This window comes from Garra rufa, chromosome 24 (genome assembly GCF_049309525.1).
Source record: "Garra rufa chromosome 24, GarRuf1.0, whole genome shotgun sequence".
Lineage (NCBI taxonomy): Eukaryota > Metazoa > Chordata > Actinopteri > Cypriniformes > Cyprinidae > Garra > Garra rufa.
In genome coordinates, this window is record NC_133384.1 from 27,629,834 (window position 1) to 27,649,005 (window position 19,172).

Genomic DNA, 19,172 nt, shown 5'->3' on the forward strand with positions numbered 1-19,172 from the left:
AAGCAGAAGTTTGTTTTTTTGTGCATGATACCTCTCCGTATCGGTTTATAAGGCGAATAACTTGGTCAGTCACGTTAAAGATGTTCCTCCAGTCAAAGTTAGGCATGTCTTGGTCTCGATCCTCCTCAGGGCCGTTGTACAGGAAGTTGAGGATGTGTTGGCCAGTGAATGGAGTGTCCTTGGAGGCCTTTGTTGATATAATCCATCACTGTGGGATTTTCTGATGGAGTCCCTGAGATATAATCCAAAATATTTTGGAAAACTTGCTGAAAATATTGTGCTCATATATTGGTGCCATCTTTTCAGAGAAAGCTAAGACAGTGTTTACCCGCAGCATGTTCATCTGTACACCCTCCTGAAAGAAGCTCCACACCTGTGGGCCCACCTCCTCCCAGGCCCGACCCATGTTTCCTTAGTCTTTCTAATTCCTCAAAGGTGGTGTTTGCCTGGATAAACACACACAAATACACAAACATACAAAGTTTAGGTGCATTCAAATAAAAGCAGGCAAGAACAAATGAAATAATCTGTTTGTTCAGCATTCAATGGCACAGTAACAATGAAGACAGTGGTGGCAACTGCTTTGAGTTTGACCAGAGAATGACTGAATTCCCACCAGGAGCAGTTTACACAGTCCCACTGAAAGCCCTGCTGCATAAACAGAGAAACTGAAGCCCTCTAAAGCCGATCTGATGGGACCACAGCCATGGCCCATTGCCCAGGGCAAGCATGTCCACACCGTAGCTACCTCCCAGGGGCAAAGGCCTTACCTCCCTTGTTACCCTCCTTCTCATTCTCTATTGCTCTTTCATTCTCTAAAGTCATTATTTGTGTCTTTTTGTTTTCTATGCTCACAAAAAGTATTCCTGCAGCTTCATAACATTGCGGTTGAACCACTGATGTCACATGGAAAATTTTATCAATGTCCTTACTAACTTTCTGGGCCTTGAATGTGTCAGTTGCGTTGCTGTCTACGCAGGATCAGAAAGCTCTCAGATTTGATCAAAATACCTTAATTTGTGCTCCGAAGATGAACAAAGGTCTTAGGGGGTTAGAACGACATTAGGGTGAGTAATTAATAACAGAATTTTCATTTTTGAGTCAACTATCCCTTTAAACACAAACATTGACAATGTTTACAACACTGATGATAATAAGACAGAACCATTAGTAATAACAGAGTACCTATAATTATTGATTATAATTGATTGAGCACCAAATCACAATATTAGAATGATTTCTGAAAAATCATGCGACACTGAAGACTGTAAAATCATGTTTGTCATCACAGGAATAAATAACATTTTAAAATACACTACCAGTCAAAAGTTTTTGAACAGTAAGATTTTTAATGTTTTTTTAAGAATTCTCTTCTGCTCACCAAGCCTGTATATATTTGATCCAAAATACAGCAGAAGCAGTAACATTGTGAAATATTTGACTGCTTTCTATTTGAATATATTTAAAAATGTAATTTATTCCTGTAATCAAAGAAAATTTTCAGCATTATAACTCCAGTCTTCAGTGTCACATGATTCTTCAGAAATCATTCTATATGCTGATTTTCTGTTCAAGAAACATTATTATTATTATATTATCCATATTTAAAACATTTAAGTACATATTTTCAGAATTCTTTGATGAATAGAAAGATCCAAATATCAGCATTTATCTGAAATCAATCAAAAGTGATGATAAAGGCTTTTATAATGTTACAAAAGATCTCTATTTCAGATAAATGCTGTTCTTCTGAACTTTCTATTATCAAAGAAACCTGAGAAAAATGTATTCATCTGTTTTCAACATAATAATAGTAATAATTAATGTTTTGTGAGCAGGTAATCATAATATTTGAATGATTTCTGAAGGATTGTGTGACTGGAATAATAATGCTATAAATTTAGTTTTGAAATCACAGGAATAAATTAAATTTTAAAATATATTCAAACTGAAAACAGTTATTTTAAATAGTAAAAATATTTCAAAATTGTACAGTTTTTGCTGTACCTTGGATCAAATAAATGCAGGCTTGGTGAGCAGAAGTGACGTTAAAAACATTAAAAAGCTTAGTGTTCAAAAACTTTTGACTCGTAACGTACATTAATCAAACAGTTTTTGAATTATAATAATATCTCACTAAATAATTTTTTACTGTGTTTTGATCAAATAAATGCAGCCTTGGTGACTAAAAGAATTTTTTTTTAATGTTTCCAAACTTGACTGGTAATGCCTAACATAAAAACGTCTGCTTATCCGAAGCGATTTACATGGCATTTAATGTATATTTCATCAGTGCCTTCTGAGCTACAGGAATGCTAAGGCTACACCTTAGTGTTAAGAGAGGAAACTCATTTACAAAGCACCCAGCTGAAAAACCTGCAGTCCTGCTTACATAAGAATTTAAGGGAGCAAAAGCCAGTCAGCTGGGTCGTATGTTCTGAAGTGCTCCTCAAACACACGTAGCCTCCATGGGAACCCGTTAGACCTGCGTCATTTCCCCTCTGGCTAACCCGCTGACTTGTCTGCACCAATGTGCTGATTTATCTGACAGGCCTGGAGCGAAATTAGCTGTTGCATTAATGCATTCACATTCACACTGCTGTTGTTCCAGGTGTGCGTGTAGTCAAAGAAGAGCTTTTTCTCTTACGTTTTTAATGATCTGTCTGACAGCAGGGGAATCAGGAGCATACAGGATTTTGCCCATCAGGAAAGGCTTGACTGAACTCCACACAATCCTTGTGACTGGATTGGACTCCAAATCCTTCATGAGGTCATTACAGAACAGAGCTGAAAGAGATATGGAGTTGTGAGAAACACAAGAACATTCTCTTCTCCGCTTCATGTACAGTATACTCACTGGCTGTTTGATCGTAGTTGTACTTCCCCTCTCCCCGGGTGCTGTTGATGCCCAAAAAGGCTTTGTAGTTATTATCCTCGTACCAGTTGAAGGAGGCGACCCTGGAAAAGGCCCCTTCCGTGTAGCCACAGAACAAGCTGGAGGTGGCAGCCATGAGCTGGCTGAAAGATGGGGATTCATGAGACTGAAGTAGTGGGGAAACCACTTGCAACAGGTCTTGAGAGCTGGGCCTTTCAAACAGCTGTTGAGAAAAAAAGAAACATTTTTAATTCAAATAAATCTTTAATTTTCTAAAAACATGATTTCAATATGTGACCCTGGACCACAAAATCAGACATAAGTAGCAGGGGTATATTTGTAGCAATTGACAACAATGCATTGCATGGGTCAAGATTATTGATTTTTCTTTTTTAATGGAAAAAATCATTAGGATATTGAGTAAAGACGTTCCAAGATATTTTGTAAATTTCCTACCCTAAATTACGGTGGCCGAGAGAGCTCAATGCGCTGCAACTTAAAGGGATAGTTCACCCAAAAATGAAAATTTGATGTTTATCTGCTTACCCCCAATGCATCCAAGATGTAGGTTACTTTGTTTCCTCAGAAAAACACAAACGAAGATTTTTAACGAAAACCGGTGCAGTCTGCCAGCCTTATCATGGACATGGATGGGCACCAAACCTTTAAAAGTAAACAAAAACAACAATTCGTATTCTACGCCAGAGCGTGTGCTCATGTGACGTGACTGATGCCAAACTCGTGCACATGACAGATGGACGTGGCTGTGTATCAAAGGTAAAAAATGATATAAATACTGTTCAGTTTCTCACAAAAATTGATCGTTTCGTATCTTAAGCCATCAATGTATCATCAAGAGCCACAGGGTGTGATTTGGATTTGTCTGTGCATGTTTTTGTTTACTTTTAAAGGGTTGGTGCCCATCCATGTCCATGATAAGGCTGGCAGACTGCACCGGTTTTTGTTAAAAATCTTCGTTTGTGTTTTTCTGAGGAAACAAAGTAACCTACATCTTGGATGCATTGGGGGTAAGCAGATAAACATCAAATTTTCATTTTTGGGTGAACTATCCCTTTAAGAAAACACATGCAAACAGAAAAAAACGACAACAAATTAAGAAAACATCTTCATCAGTTTGACAACACAGGCGCTGCAAATCCTCGCAACGCGAACACAAATACGGAAACGCTCTGCAAACGCACAAAAGCGCTGCAAACACAGGAACGTGCTGCAAATAGCATGGACCACAACGGAAATGTTTCAGGGGACCTCAAAAAGTGACGAACCCATCTGGGACCTGATTATTAGAGCAGAGGTGTTATCGGTGAACTAAAAGGTGATAAAGACGAACTACCACCTTTTAGTTCACCGACAACACCTCTGCTCTGACCAACAGCCACTGAACAAATAATCAGGTCCCAGATGGGTTCGTCACTTTTTGAGGTCCCCCTGAAACATTTCCGTTGTGGTCCGTGCTATCTGCAGCGCGTTCGTGTGTTTGCAGCGCGTTTCCGTATTTGTGTTTGTGTTGCGAGGATTTGCAGCGCCTGTGTTGTCAAACTGATGATGTTGTCGTTTTTTCTGTTTGCATGTGTTTTCTTAAAACTTCATTTGGACAACTTCAAAACAGATTTTCTCAATATTTAGTTTTTTTTTTTTTGCACCCTCAGATTCCAGATTTTCAAATAGTTGTATCTTGGCCAAATATTGTCCTATCCTAACAAGGTCTTGTAAATTGATTCGGTTTTTGACCGGTTTTGTGGTCCAGAGTTACATATTACTGTAGTTTTTAGAACACTGTGGCCTCAAAAAAATATTAATGTAGTCATATTTAATGCATGAAAGTCTTTGCCATGCTTAACAAAAATGTGTCTGTTTTAAAGCACAAGGTCAGATTTCACAAAAATGTTAGGCACAAGATTAAATGCTCTAATCAAAATGATAAAAAAAAAAAAACATTTGGATGGTTGTCAAACTTGAAACATGGAGAACATGTCCATAGTGAATGTATTACTACAACTGGCCTTAAAGCTATGCATTTAATTTACAAAAGGCATTTTGTGGCCCCAAAATAACAATTTTGTCCTCAAAATGTTTTCTGTATACTCATTTTGTAATTCAGCATGTCAAAATGCACATTCTGTTAATGAAATATTCATGCTTTCTACATAATGTGACATGCTGAGTACATTTTGTCTTCAGAAGGGTTCCTATTTTTTTTCTAAATGCACTTTTCATCCACTCTTGTGCATGCAAAATCAAAGGAATTTTGTGCACAATGTACTAAAATATAACTTCATTTGTTATGAACTACTGTGTTTTTACCAAACAGAATTTGGTAAAAAATTCTGTTTGGTAAAAACACATATGTGACCCTGGACCACAAAACCAGTCTTAAGTCGCTGGGGTATATTTGTAGCAATAGCCAAAAATACATTGCATGGGTCAAAATTTTTGATTTTTCTTTTATGCCAAAAATCATTAAGAAATTAAGTAAAGTTCATGTTCCATTAAGATTTTTTGTAAAATTCCTACTGTAAACCTATCAAAATGTAATTTTTGATTAGTAATATGCATTGTTAAGAACTTAATTTGGACAACTTTAAAGGTGATTTTCTCAGTATTTTGATTTTTTTGCACCCTCAGATTCCAGATTTTCAAATAGATGTATCTCGGCCAAATATTGTCCTATCCTAACAAACCATACATCAATAGAAAGCTTATTTATTGAGCTTTCATATGATGTATAAATCTCAGTTTTGTCAAATTTAACCTTATGACTGGTTTTGTGGTCCAGGGTCACATATTTGATGTTAAACTTTTAATAAATTGCCATTGCATTGTAACATGATTTTAATTAATTAGACATGCTTTTTAATTAATATTTCTTAATTTAAACATTAAAACCGAGTCTAGAAAAATTAAAATGGGGAAAAAACGGAATCCACAAGAATACGGAAAAAAACTAAATTTGAAAAAAATAAAAATAAAACGTATTTCATAGGACCTTTTTTTTGTTAAACTTTTAATAAACTGCTGTTACATTGTGTATGTTTCATGATTTCAACGAATTAGACATGTTTTTTTACATTTGATTTTAGTTTTCAATTTAAATAGATGCTTTTAATTTTCAAAAAAATCAGTTTTCAGAATATTGTTGCCCAAAAAAGTATTCAGATGCTGGAACTAGCCTGGAAAAAATCCAGACCCTAATCTATTAAGATTAAGGGTCTGGCATCGAGCAATGAAAAGGACCTAACTCGAGGAGCGGCACCAAGCATGCATTTGAAACTCTCACTGCACGCAATTGGATAACGCCACGACCAATCACAACAATACACGGTGTGAACTGATAGATTAAACTCTTGCCGTATCCAGTCGGCAAAACAGCAACAACGTCCTTCTTGCGAATTCGAGCGCGGTTTTCTGTTCCTCTTTTATATGAAAAGCCAAGTCTAACTCGTTCATTGTAGCGGCCAAAGCCGTTTCAAACAACTGGTGTTCATCTGTAGCCAACTTTCAATAGTTTACTAATGATTCCGGACGTCGCAGCGCTGTTGTCATCAGCTTAGCTCGCCTCTGGCCCGCCTACATCAGATACACCGATTTGATTGGTTCCCAGAACTGCTTACGTAATGCAGTAACGTGCATCATTGTTCGATACCAGAGTGTCTTGCAGAGACAATTCAAATTGTGCTCTCGCGAGACCTCTGGATTTCCAGGGTAGGAAGTCAGTGCATTACTTACAAAAAATAATAATAAGATTAATAATAATAATTACATTTTTTAATAAAATCAATTAATTACAGATGCTTTAGATTATTAAAATTTAATTAAACCAATTAAAATGGAATCCAAGAAAATTAATGGAAAACACAGAATTTGCTAAAAAATAATTTGAGAAGAAAAATTTTTTTTTAAATTTTTGATACGGGCCTGTGTTCTAATACTGCTGAAAAGCTAGAATTGTCTCTGGTAAGGAGTATGAATTTCAAATCTGTTATGGAGTCAAAAAGCAAAACCAAACCTTTTGGCACCAAACTGAAATCCCCCTGGGTGGGAAAGTCCATTATCCTCTAAACTAAAACACATCAAAGCTTACAGATACCAGACAGATAATCTAAGCCTCTAAGGACCATGATACCACAGCAGGTGAAGAGAGAGAGAAAACAGCGTTCTCGAGAACATTCATACAAACGCCTTCAAAACAAAAGCCAGTATGTTCTGCAAAACACATAGTTGCTTCCGTGCAAGCTAATAAAAAGGAATATTTTTGGAAACAGGAGAGCGTAAGTTCCTAGAGCTTTTCCATCACGTTGGTCTCGGCACATCTGGGCTCTGGCACGGAGAACATGATGGAAAAGGAATTCGGAAAATGACTAACTGGCGTCGGGGTCCCACTCAGCCGGGCGACAGACAAAAGACCAACCACACCGACAGGAAGTCCCTCGCTGTAGAGCTTTAGGCACACTGACACCATTTAACCATCACACATTGACGTCTACTGTCTGTGAGTTGTTTCCTCTCTGTTTCAGAAGGGTACAAAATGCCCTCACCTGTGAACTTATTACACGTGAACGTCAGATTTATTTACAGTGACAATCTGACTGGGAAGCGGCCGGAATTAGCTTTCCGCAGACACGGGAATGATATCTCCATATCCGTATGCTTGCGTAAAAAGCCGGGTGGAGGAAATCGTGATTTCCTGATGGCTAAAAATACAGCTGAACTTTTGAAGGGCCTCATACGCACCGCTTTCAGCTTCTCAGACACGGCAGGCAGAAGTCGGGCCCAGAAGTGCAGGTCGAGTCCATTGGAGTAGTTATCGAGAACTAGAGGAAGCTGGGAATGAGAGGAGAGAGGGAAATGAGACCATCTATATTGGTCAAGGTCAATGGCATAGACAGACAGACGTTATTTCACATATTACAACTATTATAACACACATATTACACAAGGTTAGATGCTATACACGATTGGACATGATATAAACTTTTTGGCAATATCTGTATTAGTAGTCCATATAAAGAATAATATTGTCTTTAAAAATATCATAGAAAAATACAGCTTACAAATACAACTTATTTAGTCTTTTGGGAAACATGTAAGTAGCTCCTGTAGCGTCTGAAGGGCAGTACTAAATAAAAAAGATGATATTTAGGCAAAATAAGAAAAATGTACATTCATTCTGTTCAAAAGTTTTCACCCCTGGCTCTTAATGCATGGTTTTTCCTTCTGAAGCATCAGTGAGCGTTTGAAACTTCTGTAATAGTTGCATATGAGTCCCTCAGTTGTCCTCAGTGTGAAAAGATGGATCTCAGAATCATACAGTCATTGTCGGAAAGGGTTCAAAACACGAAAATGCTTAAAAAAAAAAAAAAAAATTGTGGAATCTGAAGGATTTTTCTGAAGAACAGCAGGCAGGACAAACAAGGAACTCATGAACAACTATCACTAAACAAAAAAAAAAAAAACACAGCTCTGGATCATTCAGGTAACACCACAGTATTAAGAATCAAGTGTATGTAAACTTTTATGTGCAATGTCTTTTTTTTAGGTCAGTACGAACTAAAAAATAACATGCATTTTGTATGATCCATCTTATATTGGTAAAATGATTAACATTTTGCAGATTCTGCAAGGTCTATGTAAACTTTTGACTGCAAGGTCTATGTAAACTGTATTAGCATTGTACACAGTGTCCAAATCAATTTAGCTGAAGCTGCATAGCAGGGTTCTGGAAATGTGTGTTGCTCACATCCTGTCTTCCGAGATGCAACACTTCCAGAAATAATGTTTCTTCCAGGGGCTGCCCCAGGAACCGTATCCAAGCTACTTTACAATAGATCAGGATGGACCAGGTTCAGGAAATGGTGTGTGGGTGTCACAGAAGCAACCCAAATATGAGACATCCTTCCTATTAGACTTTACCGTATCTCTAATACTAAAGAACGAACTTCTAATATTGTTTCAGCAATCAGTGTTCGCATATGACTGACATTTCATCATGAGCGGCTTTGGATAAAAGTTTCTAGCTAATGAATAAACATTAATGTGTTCATTTAAATATATGCTCTGAGGGGGAAGGATAAAGTCTGGTATTCAATACAGACTCTGAGCATTATTATTTAAAGCTCTCACAGGGTTTAGTCCAGCAGAAGTGTGTTGACTATAATCTCATTACTGAAATAGGCCAAGTCAGGTGGCTCAACTAACACTGATCGGGTGACTCAGGCTAACGCCCCTCTGTCCTCTCCCCACTCTTATTCCGAAACCATAAACTACCAAGAACAACCAGGAAGGGTGTGCGGGATTTTGTTACTAACTCTAGAAAAATTCAAAAGCTTTCATCAAACAGGAAGTCCAAAAATGAGCACTTACTGTCGCATATCTTCCTGTTTTCAGTTTCATTTACAAATGCCATAATTTGGAATAATAAAATGTGACCCTGGGCAACAGGTATATTTGTAGCAATAGCCAAAAATACATTGTAAGGGTCAAAATTATTGATTTTTATTTTATGCAAAAAATTCATAAGGATATTAAGTAAAGATCATGTTCCATGAAGAAATTTTGTAAATTTCCTACCATAAATATATCAATATATATTATATTTTTGCACCCTCAGATTCCAGATTTTCAAATAGCTGTATCTCAGCCAAATACTGTCCTATCCTAACAAATCATACATCATGGTTTTGTGGTCCAAAACTTAAAAATGCATTTTGACTGCATTCAAGTTGACCAAAAATCTAAATTCTGCCATAACTCCAAACCTGTATGACTTTGTCGTCTGTTGAACACAGTAAGATATTTAAGGAATTTTTTTGTCCATTCAATGGAAGTCAAAGGGATCTGTTTGGTTACCAACATTCTTCAAAATATCCTTGTGTTCCACAGAAGAACCAAATTCATATGGTTTTCCTTTTAAACTGGTCTTTTCAGTACGTACTAAATTCTGACCCATAATCCTTTTGTTGCCTCCACCCAAAACAAGCGCTGATATGACTTCCCTCATAGTTGGCATAGCTATCTGTGTCAGCACTTCCTCTACACCCAAACCCATTTCCAACAGATATTATTACTGATTTTATTGAGTGTATGAGTAGACTGACCAAGCGGAAAAGTTTGAAGAAGTCAAGGTTGGCGTAGAATTTGTCCTCAATGTTCTGAAGACGCTGTGGGGTGAGAACACACATGGCATTGCGCACAGTATACAGGCCCCAACGGCTCGGGATAATAAGGAAACGCTCAAGAAGAGTCTGACTGCAGGCGATGTCCTTCAGACGGAGATCAGGAACTCCATACGCAAACTGAGAGAGACAGTGACAGTGAAAAACAGAATGAAAAAATTAGGAGGTGAGGGGAGTTAATGCTGTTGTGTTAGTCTGAGCTGGACTTAAACATTCAGCAGTAGTGAAATGTTTCTGGAATACAAAAAATTGTGTGATTTTTAAAAGATCATGGATTAGGCTAGGGTTGATATAAAATAAATGAGTATTTGCAAAACTGGGTGCTCATAATTAAGATGATACATTAAAATAATATGGTAAGACACACCAATTTGCAATATCAAGAAGGAAAATGAGCTGTTTTGTTCAGATAAAAATAGCTGGAAGTGGATGAGACCGGAAGCCAAACCCATTAAAATGACAAATGGCTCTTACAAAAAAATCTGTATATAAAATCTGTATTTTACCCGCCGGAATGCGATTTTTACAGGCAGATGCCTCCGAAACGCGACTTGGCTAGTTTTGAGTTGGGTGAGTTTTGTTTTGAAAATCTGGCAACCCTGGTTGAACACACCAATTAACCCCTATTTTCTGCTAGCTTTTCTTGTTGAAGTTGTTACACTAACATTCTTTGACCCAACTAAAAAGATATATTTGCATTAGCAGGTGTGAAATTGTGCTAACTTTCCTCACTCAGCTTAAAAGTCATAACAACGAACACACAAATGCAGTTAGTCAGCCAGACGCAATCTGTGCTTAACCTTCATCACACATTTCTAAAATAAATAAAAACATCAGGTTCCCTGTGGAATAGCATTTAAACTCGAGGAAGGGGCACAAAAGAGGATGGCAACAAAATTGGAGGAAACTATTAACATCCCAAGACATCCTGGAGCACTTCTGAGGTGTTGCAGCCTGCTGCCATTAGACAATATAATGTGCTGCATATACCATACGACATATATATTTACATAATCCATCCAGCTTATTCTTTAACATGGAATAAAGCCTAGACTTCTGGTTCATTAACTGCTATAGGGAAATATTGAGAAGAATAACAACTTGCAGTACGGTAAAATTGTTTGCAATTATAATAATTAAAGGGGTCCTATTATTATGCTTTTTCACTTTTTGAATTTTAGCCAGTGTGTGGTGTGTATGTTTGGGCATAAAAAACATCTACAAAGTTACAAATCTCAAATTCCACTCCAAAGGAAGATACTTAGTTTTTCAAAAATCCCTTTTCAACGAACGGCTCCTTTGGACTACAGCATTTGTTTTCCGGATGCTATGATATCACAACGCGGTCCATTAGAATAACATTCAAATAAATCCTGCCAACGGAAATTCTAATCGTTGGTGGGTGGGGAGGGACGAGGTGGGGATTCGCCTAACTTTAGCGAAGTCAATAAAAGCCTCCTTTAGCAATCCGGTGTGTTTTGTAAGAAAAATATCAATATTTAAAACATAAGAATCACTTTAATCTAGCTTGCACTAACAGTTGTACATGGAACTTGCTGCTTTGGGAAGGGGCGTGGCAGTACTGTACTGAAACGCCATTTAAGCTGTTCGCCAATCACAACGCAGTGGGACTGCTAACCAATCACAACACATTTTGTTATTCGGAAGGTGGACCTTCATCAAACCCGGAACTAATCGAGCCATTTGTGCCAGCCTGGGGTGAAAGCTATTGTAATAATGTAAAGTATGTGAAAAATAATGCATTTTTCGAACCACCATGCATGAGAGCATGCTCTAGTGCACCCCCAAAACAAAATACTGTAAAAGAGCAAAATAGGACCCCTTCAATATAATACATTAATGGCGCTTTTCCACTACACAGTACCAGCTCGCCTCGACTCGACTCGGCTCTGTTTGGTTTTCCACTGTGTAAAAGTTGTACCTGTACCGGCTTCCAGGTACTTTTTTTCGTACCACCTCCGGCGAGGTTCCAAGCGAGCTGAGGCGATACTAAAATGTGACGTGAAAACACAGCAGACTGCTGATTGGTCAGAGAGAATCGTCACTATTCACTGCGTCATCATTGCACGCGCCAGCAATAGTATCCAGAATAACCCCGCCATTTTTTAAAAGTTTGGCCAGAGATTGCTTGACATATCCAATCCATTACATATTATGGCAACTCGGAAGAATACGCCGTGGTCAAACGAGGAGGTGCAGACAGCGGGTGTGTGTCGCGTAGAAGATTACGTCACGGCAGTTTCCTGCAGCATCGCTATGACAACCAGGTACTATTGTGGAGGTACAGGTACAACTTTTACACAGTGGAAAACCAAACAGAGCTGAGTCGAGTCGAGCCGAGGCGAGCTGGTACTGTGTAATGGAAAAACGCCATTAAATAATATGTTCAGATAGATCAATTTCCAATAATAAAGCAACAAAACAAGCTGTTTTGTACAGCTAACATGGATAAGACTGAAAGCCAGACATAAAATTGACAAATTGCTGCTCACAACCTGTGCTTAACCTCATCAAACATTTCTAAAATTACAAAAAAAAAACATCAGTGGTCACCACTGGTTCTCAGTAGAATAGCATTTAAACTCAAGAAAGGGGCACAAAAGAGGATGGCAACAAAATTGGAGGAAACTATTAACATCCCAAGACATCCTGGAGCACTTCTTGAGGTGTTGCTGCCTGCTGCCTTTAAACAATATAACATCTGCTGCATATACAGTACGACATATATATTTACGTAATGCATCCACCTTATTCTTCAACATGGAAGTAAGCCTATATTGGTGAGACTTTTGGTTCATTAGCCGCTATAGGGAAACAGCCAGAAGAATAACAACATGCTGTAAAACTGTTTGCTCATAATTAAGATAATACATTGAAATAATATGCTAAGACAGACCAATTTGCAATATCAAGCAACAAAACAAGCTGTTTTATGCAGCTAAACCAGGTAAACCACGATAACACTGCCTAACTGAAATAGCTTTGATAATTCACTGTGAACCAATTATTTCCTAAGAATGTGTTGTTCTAATTACATTGTTTAATAATAAAGAATGTAGACATATTTTGGTTTACAAACTGTATCATCAGTTACTCATTGTTTTGTGAAGAGTTTACAGTTTAGCAGCTAAACTTTAGCCGTGGACACGATTCGCTTGCATTATACACAGAAAGACCAATCACAACAGACTTGGCCGGATTAGAGCAGAGTATAGGCTTATGGAAGGAAGGGGTTTACAGACCTTAAAGGTGTAGTTCACTTTCAGAACAAGAATTTACAGATAATGTACTCACCCCCTTGTCATCCAAGATGTTCACGTCTTTCTTTCTTCAGTCGTAAAGAAATGGTGTTTTTGGAGGAAAACATTTCAGGATTTCTCTCCATATAATGGACTTCCATGGTGCCCCTGAGTTTGAACTTCCAAAATGCAGTTTAAATGCAGCTTCAAAGGGCTCTAAATGATCCTAGCCGAGGAAGAAGGGTCTTATCTAGCGAAACGATTGGTTATTTTACTAAAAACATTTACAACTTTTAAACTTTTTAATCTCAAACGCTTGTCGTGCCGAGCTAGACAAGACGAGCATTTAAGGTTAAAAAGTATATAAATTGCAATTTTTTTTTAGAAAATATCCCATCATTTTGCTTGATAAGACCCTTTTTTCCTCGGCTGTGATCGTTTAGAGCCCTTTGAAGCTGCATTTTGCAAGTTCAAACTCGGGGGCACCATAGAAGTCCATTATATGGAGAGAAATCCTGAAATGTTTCACTCAAAAAACAATTTCCTTACGACTGAAGAAAGAAAGACATGAACTTGGATGACAAGGTTCAGATTTTTGTTCTGAAAGTGAGCTACTCCTTTAAGCTCGAAATCATTGGAAAATGATTCTAATATTAAAGGTATATTCTGAGAAAATTACAATGTTTTCTGATCTTACATGCATTTAAACCTGTTGTAGAGGACTCCAACACAACATTAGAACACTTTAAAAAAAAAACATATGAGCTGCTCTTTAAATCCTAAATGTGTCTCTTTGCCTTCACAATGAGATGAAACATGGATGCAAGCCATGACTCCAAAGAAATCAGTTTGCAAAAACCCAACTGGAAAACCTCCAGCTTTCTTTCTGTTTCATTAGTAGCGAAGGACTTATCCAACCAGAACATTCCATCTTCCTCTGTTCGCCCCTGCTGGCTGACTGGCAGCACCTCTGAGAAAGCCTTCAAAATGCCTTGCATTCCTCTCCCTTACATTTCCATATGAAAGTGACTCGGACCCTGATGTTCTTGTGTTCATACTATCACTTCCTCTAGGCCAGCTCCTCAACGCTGCCCTCAAAGGAGACGTGGTCTCGTGAAAACCACCACCCATGCTTTGTTCGCACTGAAAAATAAACCCACCAAGAATCTCAGGGTTGGGTAACATGGGGGCCAGGTTTGACCAGAGTCGCTCTGCTTTAGGTTGGGGGTCTGATTACTCGCAGGGGCCTGGGATGACTAATATATACATCACAAAGGGTTCGTACAGAGAGCTGAGAAACCCAAACATGCAGTGTGATGCTGAACAAATGGGCAGTTGAGGACCAGCCAAGATTCTCTCAGTCTCAAACAGAGACATTCAAGTCTACCAACAAAGTCTATATACATGCATAGAAAGCAGATGGATTTTTGTCTTGGCGGTGAAGTCAATCTGCTTATCATTCATGGCTTAATTAGGCAATCACAAAAAAGGACGCTTCAGGTCAGTGACCTCTCGGAGATCTCATAGACGTACTGTAAATAGTGCTAATTAAGGACGCACCGATATTTCAATTTGGGGAAATACAGAGGAAACAATAAATATTTTTTTATATTTTAGCTAATAAACAGTACAAAACAGAAACTGAATTTGTTTTCATCTTAATAAATTACTATTATTATGTCTAAATAAATTAAAATTAAATTAAATTAAAACTTTAAATTAAATTAAAAAAATGAAGAAAAAAAAAGAAAATTAAATTAACATTCATTTTGCTAAAGATCATTAAAAAAAAATATTTACTTAATTAAATTATTAAACTAAACTTAATTTAATTTGTAATTTAATTTAAACATTTTTTAAATGAAGGAAAAGAAAACACTCCAAACCACAGTCACTCAACAAAAATTTTAATTAAATTAAAAAGAAAAAAAAAATCTGTCAACATTCTTTTTGCTAAAGATCATTTAAAAATACAATTAAAATTAAGTTGAATTAAATTAAATGATTAAATTAAACTTAATTTATTTGTAATTTATAATTTAATTTAAACATGAAACAAATAAAAAAAAAACACTAAAACCCTAAATCAAATCAACATTCATTTTGCTAAATATCTAATATTTTGTTAAATATCTAATTTCAAAATCTAATTCAAATTAAATTAAAATTTTAAATTGAATTTAAAAATGAAACAAAAAAATTAGCTAAAGATTACTTTAAAAATGTAATTAAAATTAAATTAAGACGTAATTAAATTTAATGTAATTTAATTTATAACAATTTAATTTAAATATTAAATATTAAAAAAGAAGAAAAAAAAACACTACAAACCAAAAATCAATCAACATTCATTTTGCTAAAAATTATTAAAAAAATTACTAAATTAAACTTAATTTAATTTATTTTGTAATTTATCATTTCATTTAAACATTAAACAAATGGAAAAAACACAAAAAACTAAATCAATCAACATTCATTTTGCTAAAGATCATTGCTAAAGATCAAAATTTATATAAAAATTAAATGAAATTAAGACATTTTTAATAATGAAATGTATTAAATAAATGTAATAATAAAAATTAAATTATTACATTTAATTTAATTTATAATAATTTAATTTAAACATTAAAAATTAAAAATGAAGAAAAAACACTAAAAAACAATATTTCAATATTTATTTTTCTAAAGATCATTTAACCGTGTTATTAAATTATTACTGTTTTTAAAACATCAACTTTTTAGCATTAAATTTAAAAAATATTTTTGATATTTAATTCAAACTTAAAAACACACAACAATATGAGTGGCCGTGATGGGGAAAAACAGATTTTTCTGGTTCTAATAATCAAAACCAGCACTGGTTACCTGTTCAGGGCGGATCCGTGCACGGACCAACTGATCTACCACAGATTCTGTGAGAGGAACATCTCTGAGCAGGTAGGAAGTGAGAGTTTCATCGTCCTTCAAAATGTCCTCCACCTTCACACCTCGACCTGCAGATGAAGTGAACAAAAAGTGTGAAGAGGATGCCAGAGTGAAGAATTTCAACAAGATGAAAGAATGCAACACTTCAACACTTAAGAGATGCTCAGCTGGACGGATTTCAGCGGCATGACAATCATTCAGACGAGACAAACAGCTCTGGTATGCCAGGCATCCATGGCCTGCTGAAATCTGGCCAAGATATGGCTCTTTCTATGCTTATTTTTCAAAGAAACTGAGAAGAGGGAATGACATAGGAAAGAGATTCTGGTGTGAATCAGTGCCAGGAACCTAGAGAAGCCAGAGACTCTTTCACACGACACAAAAACCAAGTCATAGGCCGCCTTCTCAAAGACTGAGCTTAAGACAGGTTCTTCTGCCAGGAACCAAAGTTCACTCACCATAATGCTCTGGACCCAAGAACCAGGGGACAATCAATCACATTTTACTGATGGCCACAGGCGTTTGTTTTTCTAGCGAGGACAGGGCCATTAGGGCTGTCAGTGTAGGAATGTCTGATTCAAACCCAGACAACTTCTATTTGTGTGTCCCGTCGAGAGGTAAACAAATGGAAGTGCTTTCTCTAAAAATAATAGTATGGAACAAGCATAAGCTTCTTAGCATTCCCCATGAAAGGACCTCTTCAAGGCAGATTGAGCATGTGATGTAATCTGAGAGAGTGGTGTAAACACTAAAGGAACGTCTGGGAAGTGAGGTGATGTGAGGTTCGCTGACCCGCGATCAGATCAGGATTGGTCCGGAGGGTGTCCATTAAGTTGCTCATGGTCATGAGTTCTCGCCATAACCGTCCCAACTGCAGAAACTCTGGATCTTCGAACAGCAGCTCCTGTGCGTCAGCCCAAAACCGAGCCAGTCTGAATAGAAAGGGTATAGTGTGTGTGTTAGAGCAATGGAGGACTAGTTTATCTGTGCTGTTTGTACATGGAAATCAACTCACATTGAGTTGTTGTAGTTGGACACCAGGCCTGGAGACTCTCCACGGGTCGGGTGCTGGAAACAGGGGTTGTTGGCATTGCAGAAGATCCCTTGGATCCATGGAAGGATGCCAGTGGAGGGCATGGCTTTGTTTGGGAAGTGACCTGAGGTTGAGAAGACCGTTGTTATTGCCAACAAAGGAGCATATGCATCACAAACAACAGCCAACATTAGTGGGAGATGCCACTCGTTGAATATGACACTGGAAATGCTGTGTATAAATAATGTATTTAAAGATATTAAATTGTGTATTTAATATTTCTAATAAATATTATACACTCACATGTGTGTGTATATATATATATATATATATATTTTTTTTTTATACACATTATTTAATTTAATGTTTGTTGTTTGAATAAAATTGTTAAAAATGTAAGATATATTTATTTTTATTATAAAATAATATAAAATGATTACAAATGTATTTTAAAAAAATATATATAATAGATATTATAAAAATAAATTTACAATTTTTACTTAAGCAATATTATTTAATTACATGTTTGTGTGTGTGTGTGTGTGTGTGTGTGTGTGTATATATATAAAAATATTCAAAATGTATTTCAAGATTTTGAAAATTATATACTATATTTACTTATTTGTACTTCAAATAACAAAATAAAATGTTTTTAAAGGTATTAAAGTATTATATATATATATATATATATATATAATTTTATTTTAATTGTATGAAGTAAAAAATTCTAAACGTATTTTAAGCTAAAAAAAAATGATATATATATAAATATAAACTAAAATAATAAAAATATTCAAATTGTTCTGTTATATTTATTTTATATTTATATATATTATTTATTTATTATATGAAAATGAAATGAAAAGTATTAAATTCATCCATACATTCATGTTGGCGGTAAAGGGGGTTCGCTCTTCTCAGCCAAACCAGTCCGATGAACAGCACCACAGGCCACATAATCTCCATAAAGAGCCGCGTCTGCAGTGAAAATGCAGTTAATACATAAGAAATGCTTAAGATGACAGTAAAGACAGATCATTTTGGTTAATACATACAGTACAAAACGCTTGAGTTGTATCCAGCTAGTCTCATGAAGCTGTTTGAGTCTTATTTAGAACTAAATCTTAGCCCATATTCATTGTATGACATGAATGGAATTTACTTTTACTAAGTGAAATGCAGTAAGTTCCAGCTTTTCTAATGCTTATAGTTAGGAAACAAGCTGAACTTTTCACCTTTTGCCGCTTGCGGACAGTCCAGTTTTTCCAGAGGAGCAGCCGCACCTGGCTGTTGGTTCCCATGACCGCTGCTCTTCACCCCCACAGGGGGTCAAATACAGGTGGCCTACCTGGACAACCATAACAACCACAGACAAGACACTCACGGACATTTCATCTCCATCAAACATAGTCAAACATAGTTCTACAACTGATTAATGTAGTTAATCAAATGTACCAGTGGTCAAATTCCAATCTAAGAATCAACATAAGATTTAATAGATATTGTTCCAAAGCAGTTTTACAGAAAATAGTCCCTATAGTAGCATCCAAATCAGTTTCTGATTTGCTATCTCTCACAAAGTTTTAAAATAAACGCAATGACTAAGAAACAGAATTAAAAGTGTATTTTCGCTGATCATAAGACCGATCATAAGACATAATGAGACAAGTAGGCTAATGAATGGTGTGGGCTGTCAATACGGTTCAGCATGTTAGAGACAAACACAGTGCTCTTACATAACAGGCCTGAATGCTCCTTTATGTAACACCCAATCACCATCCATTCGGAAACAGCTAAAAGACACACATAAAACATGATTAAACAAGAAGAACTCACCTCAGGAGAAGAACGCTCTTTTACGCTTACATCTGCTGAAGCTCATGGCC

At 36.4% G+C, this 19,172-nt stretch overlaps 2 protein-coding genes across 3 annotated transcripts in view; both read right to left on the minus strand.

The window, feature by feature from the left end:
- Positions 1-18,587, minus strand: part of abca4a (ATP-binding cassette, sub-family A (ABC1), member 4a) — a 20,158-nt gene extending 1,571 nt beyond the window's left edge. Inside the window, 12 exon segments of the mRNA XM_073830290.1 lie at positions 32-187; positions 329-409; positions 411-446; positions 2,648-2,787; positions 2,858-3,098; positions 7,628-7,717; positions 9,991-10,188; positions 16,194-16,321; positions 17,046-17,185; positions 17,269-17,410; positions 18,171-18,264; positions 18,522-18,587. Of these exon segments, the coding sequence (XP_073686391.1) occupies positions 32-187; positions 329-409; positions 411-446; positions 2,648-2,787; positions 2,858-3,098; positions 7,628-7,717; positions 9,991-10,188; positions 16,194-16,321; positions 17,046-17,185; positions 17,269-17,410; positions 18,171-18,264; positions 18,522-18,587 (1,512 nt within the window).
- The window catches only part of prkag2a (protein kinase, AMP-activated, gamma 2 non-catalytic subunit a), a 234,895-nt gene that overhangs the window by 9,509 nt on the left and 206,214 nt on the right, over positions 1-19,172 (minus strand). The gene's annotated exons all lie outside the window — the stretch shown is intronic.